Raw genomic sequence first — 5,194 nt, forward strand, 5'->3', positions numbered from 1 at the left:
CTTCTAGTTTATTATTTTAAATGAAAACCCTGAACTCTGCAGCCCATGTGTCCTTTTATGTGAGAAGGAATTAAGTGTCACATTTTGAAGTGATAAAACAAAACATTTGCAGAAAAGTGACAAAATAACAGCCAAAACTAGCCTTTTTTGTTGTGGGTATAAAAACCAGAACAATACATTTCCTGTAAGTTTAGGTGAAAGTTTCATAGATCTGCAGATGAAGGGACTAAAGAGCCACATGTGGCCCCAGAGCCGCAGGTTGCAGACCCCTAACCTAGTTGTTTGCAATAACAATGAGATGATCTTTAAATTAAGTCGACATCTTTACAAGATTACTTCACAAATGTACTTAAAACACAAAGTTTAGGGAAAGAAAAAGCAAAAATATATTTTCATTAGTTTAGTACAAAATAGTAGTTTGCAGTCAAATCAGCATTTGGTGCATAATTGCAGCAAAGATGTTGCTGTGCAGCGTTCCGACTCCCTCACTTCACTCCTGCACAACAAATCTCCCAACGACAAGTCCACTCTGTCTAACAGAACCTGCAGTGGATGGCACGTCGGGGTATCTCACATTGATTTTAGTTTCTGGTTACAAGCCAGCGCTCAGACGGAGCACACTCCCTTCTGCTTTCGCTAATTGTTGGCAGCGTCGCCTCACGCACTGAAAGAATGAATTATCTGGACGCTGCTCGCATCATTCTGATGCACACGGATGTTTCATCCAGACCCTTCATTTGTGCTGAGAACAAGAGATTTTATGATCTGCACAAACAGTTTGTACTTGAGATTTACCTTTAGGCCTTGCAGCAACATGCATGACAAACAAAAACATTAATTTGTGGACTTATTTGGAAATGTTTCAACAACTATTTGACTTAACTTTTAGTTATTTTTTCTTAAAATAGCCTCTTTTTCTCTCATTTTATCAAAACAAGGAAAAAAGGTCCCAAAACATCAACTTTTAAATATTCATTAACCTCTTTTAGGCAAGATTAGTCTCGGTTTACTTGTGTTTTTAATTTTAAAATGGTTTTTTTTTTGTATTTTTTTCTGAAATGAAAGCTCCAAACTGAAGAAATCCTGTTGGGTCTTCTCTGAATCCCTTTACAAGAGTGCTCCCTAGTGGACAAACAAAGTATTGCACTTAGATAAATTTGAATTTGGAGCAGTCAGTTCTGTTTACAGCTGTACTCTAAAGATTAATGTTGTCCTAAAATCTGTCTGCAGTGAGTCACATAGATGCAACAAGCCATTAAAACAATATATTTTATGTGTTTGGGCTAAAAAAACATCTGAATTGCTGATCAGAGGCGCTGATGCAGCTCTGCGTCTGTCCCAACTCTGCCTGTTTTTAATTATTCTCTCTGCTCTGAAGCTGACGGAGACGTCATCCCGCTACGCCCGTAAGATCTCGGGCACCACCGCGCTCCAGGAGGCGCTGAAGGAGAAGCAGCAGCACATCGAGCAGCTTCTGGCCGAGAGGGACCTGGAGCGCGCCGAAGTCGCCAAGGCAACCAGCCACATCTGCGAGGTGGAGAAGGAGCTGAGCGCGCTCAAGGCGCAGCACGTGCAGGTACGGAAAGGTCGGATGTGTCCAGAACGTCAGCCGAACCTCCACGGCGTCTGGGTTTAACGAGCCGAACTGTCGGCGCTCTCTTTCTGTTGGCAGTACGTCGCTGAGAGCGAGAGCTCGCTGCAGCAGGTCAAAGCCTTGCTGGCCAGCACGCAGAAAGATAAACTGGAACTGGCCAATCAGCTCGAAGAGGAGAAGAGGTGAAGTCACTCGAGCGCCGTGCGCTCTTCGTGTAACAAAAGGACTTTTCTGATCCGTAACCATTCAGATAAAATAAACTTTATCAGGAGAGTTCAGGATGTTTATGGTAAAACAGAGTTATTTCCTTTTCTCAGTGAAGAAGCATTAGCGTAGCTTAGCATAACGGTTAGCTTTCTTTATGCCTTACAAGTTAGAATTTGGATCCAGGAATGACATCACGTCCAGCTTGATCCAGTTTTAGGTCTGAGAACTAATCAAATGTACTCGTTACTGAGCAGCTAATATCAGCGCTACGATGTGATTACAGCAGATTTCACTGAACAGTCGAGTTCACTAAACATTTCTTAAACTGTTCGTTACTGCAGCCGTCGCACGGCAGCCATGTTGGGTTTTAAGTCCAAGCTGGGGAGAAGTCTCCATCTTTCATTTCAGTTCAATTCAGTTTATTTATATAGCGCCTAGTCACAACAGAAGTCGTCTCAGGGCACTGAACAGAAACATTCATTTATAAAAATTACAAGTTAACGTTATTTATCTGAGGAGCAGCTTTGAATTTAACTTGATCGCAGACTCTCATCTTGAGCATGAAGGCGACAGTGGAAAGAAAAAACTCCCTCATGCGGAAGAAACCTTTAGCAGAACCAGGCTCGGGACAAGCGTCCATCTGCTTCGACCGGCTGGGTTTGAGAGGAACAGATACACAATGGCAGGCTTCCAAGTTAAGGTGCCGGTTCAGAAGTGCTGAACCTTTTTCCTGCTGATGTGGTTCGTGACGAAAAGTTCAGACTTTTTGTTCTTGCGTTTCTTTTGAGAGCCCGTTCTGTGCACAACCTGGCAGAACTATGTTCTCACAGAGGTCTGGGCCAAGAACTGTATTATTGGTCAGAACTTTGTGGGTGTGTTTAAACAGAAATTAGTTTCACAAGTATAGTCACACAAGCGTACAACAGGGTTTGAATGTGCACAGTGAGATCCACAAGATTTAAATGTATGCTTTTCAAAATGCAGAAGCAGGAATATTCTGCGGACACGTCAAATGCATGTGCACGAATCGCATGCTGCAGACGGATCAAACACGAGCGCGTGGTGGAAAGCTGGGACATCTGAGCCTCGCCAGATTTACTGGGTAACTGAGAAACGACACATTTCTAACAGGCCAGGCTGATTCTGGCAGATCCTGATCACCACTTCATGGTGAGTTCAGGTTGTTTCCATCTGGACGCAGGTATCTGCTGCCCAGATGTGGAACGAACAGACTGAAAAACTCGTCCCTGTAGAGATCAGGCTTCTCAACAAACAGTGATGATTTCTGTTATTGTTATATTTGTCTTGATGTTTGTCTAGTACGGATGTTGTGTGCACACACAAATTGCTCCTCGGGGATAATAAAGATTCTTGGACTTGAACTTCACACAGCAGCTCATAACCCCTACGCTTACATCGACGTTACTGGATTCAGAAATATTAATTTAGTCACAGTTAAATGAAATACTTTTTTTTTTTTTTTACAGGAAAGTGGAGGACCTCCAGTTCAGAGTGGAGGAGGAGTCCATCACCAAAGGAGACCTGGAGGTATTTATTGGGTTTTATACATGCTTTAACTTTATTTTTATTTATTTTCTTTAAGATGGAATCAAAACAAAAGGAAGGAGGTGGGCTATGCAGACCAGATACAGATATAAATAAATATTTAGTGGCGTTAAAAGTTTAATTGGCATCAGATTATTCAGTTTTGAGCGTATGAAGGATGATGCGGACGAACAGCTGATCCTCCTGAGCCGTTTACACAAAAACGTGGAAATAAAAAGATAAAGTTAACTAACAAAGTGATTAGATGAGCTCTGAGTAGAGCTTTGCAGCAGCTCAAAGAGAAACTTGTCAACATTCTGCCTTTTCTGCCTGACGACAAATAAAATGTTAGTTTCTCCAAAAGTCTAAAAGCTTTTTTTTTTATTGTGAAAGAGGCTAAAGCAGCTGGTGGCTGTGAAGTTTACTAGATGTTCCTGAAACAAGAAGAAGGAGTGCGTCTGCTCATCAGATGTGGACTCTTTTTATTCACAGGAGGGTCAAATAATAAAAGTAGCTTTAAAAAAAAAAACCACTTGTGGTATATAAAATGTGTAAAAATGGTTAAAGTTGTGTTTTTTATATTTTAGACACCGGTTGAGCTCCATGTCGCAGAAATTGTTCCTATTTGTTTGATATTTGTACAAGAAACTGGTGAAAATGTCATAACTTCATCCACGTCACCGAGTCAAACTCCTTACAGATGGAAGATATTTGTATCCTGATAAGTTTGGAGCGAAATACGGAACAGAAAGAAGGTATTTAATACAGCGTTGACGTGTTTGAATAATGCATGTGAGTGAAGGTTTGGGTTGAAGTTTTAAAACCGTGTGAGTGAAGTGACAGACGCTCACAGCTCAGACTGACGTGTTCTCATAAATCGGTGAACGAGAACTCTCCACGAGTTTCGTAAACGTACGTTCCTTCATCTCCGAGCAGCTCCTCTTCTTTAAACTGGACCTGTCCTCTGATCTCTGCGAGCTCCTTCCTGTAGACTCGAAGCAAACTGGAACATGGCCACGTTCATCAGCTCCAGCAGAGTCTGCCCCTCAACGAGTCCAGAGAAAGAGGCGTCGAGTAGAAACTGCTGTGTCCCGTGTGGTTTTGACCCGGCCCGCTTTAGGAGCGAGCTGCTCGAGTTAACGTGATCTGCTCTTTTGTGCTGAGGATTTTAAATAAATCCAACGATGTGCAAAATACGTCACGGTACGAGCAGGAATTTAAACAGTAGAAACTCTTACACAGCTGTAATGTAAATATATATACATCAAGATTCAAGGTTCTTTATTGTCATTCGCATCATGTGGTACATGAGGTGGAGCTAAATTGTGTGCACAGTTACATCCAAAAATAGCAAAAATATAAAGTATAAAAAAAAGAAACTATACAAGGATCTAAAGTATACAGTACGCTAAATAAATAAATAAATAATGTAATCTAATACGGTGTATTAAACAGCAGCCTGAACATGAGTCTGTTGTGAGCAGATGGGAATGAATACAGCGGCTTAAAGACAAGAGATCAGCAGCGTGGATAATCAGCAGCACAGATAAGTCACATATCACAAATTAAAGTGTCGTTACAGTGATTTTTTTTTTTTACAATGATTTTCCTGGTTAGGGATTTATGAGCCTTACCAGCTTCAGGGTAGAAGCTGTTCCTCAGTCCAGTAGTTCTGCAGGTGTAGATGTCTGTGATGGTGGGGAGGCTGACTCCAACAGATCTCTGCAGCCTTCACCACTCCACACCACCTCTGTCTGTCTATATCTATCAATCTATATCTATCTATGTCTATATATCTATTTATATCTATCTATCTCTATCCATCTATCTCTGTCTGTCTGTCTATAT

The 5,194-nt window shown here is 41.4% G+C and overlaps 1 protein-coding gene across 1 annotated transcript; it reads left to right on the forward strand.

The window, feature by feature from the left end:
- Positions 1–1,378: 1,378 nt before the first annotated feature.
- On the forward strand, positions 1,379–4,424 carry LOC119420782 (CAP-Gly domain-containing linker protein 2; the record flags this gene model as incomplete). The annotated part of the gene is given in 4 exon segments (XM_037688208.1): positions 1,379–1,576; positions 1,673–1,776; positions 3,289–3,349; positions 4,338–4,424. Coding segments are annotated over 4 exon segments (450 nt in total), but the record flags the coding sequence as incomplete, so codon positions are not given.
- Positions 4,425–5,194: the final 770 nt, after the last annotated feature.

This window comes from Nematolebias whitei, chromosome 14 (genome assembly GCF_014905685.2).
Source record: "Nematolebias whitei isolate Nwh7 chromosome 14, NemWhi1, whole genome shotgun sequence".
Classification (NCBI taxonomy): domain Eukaryota; kingdom Metazoa; phylum Chordata; class Actinopteri; order Cyprinodontiformes; family Rivulidae; genus Nematolebias; species Nematolebias whitei.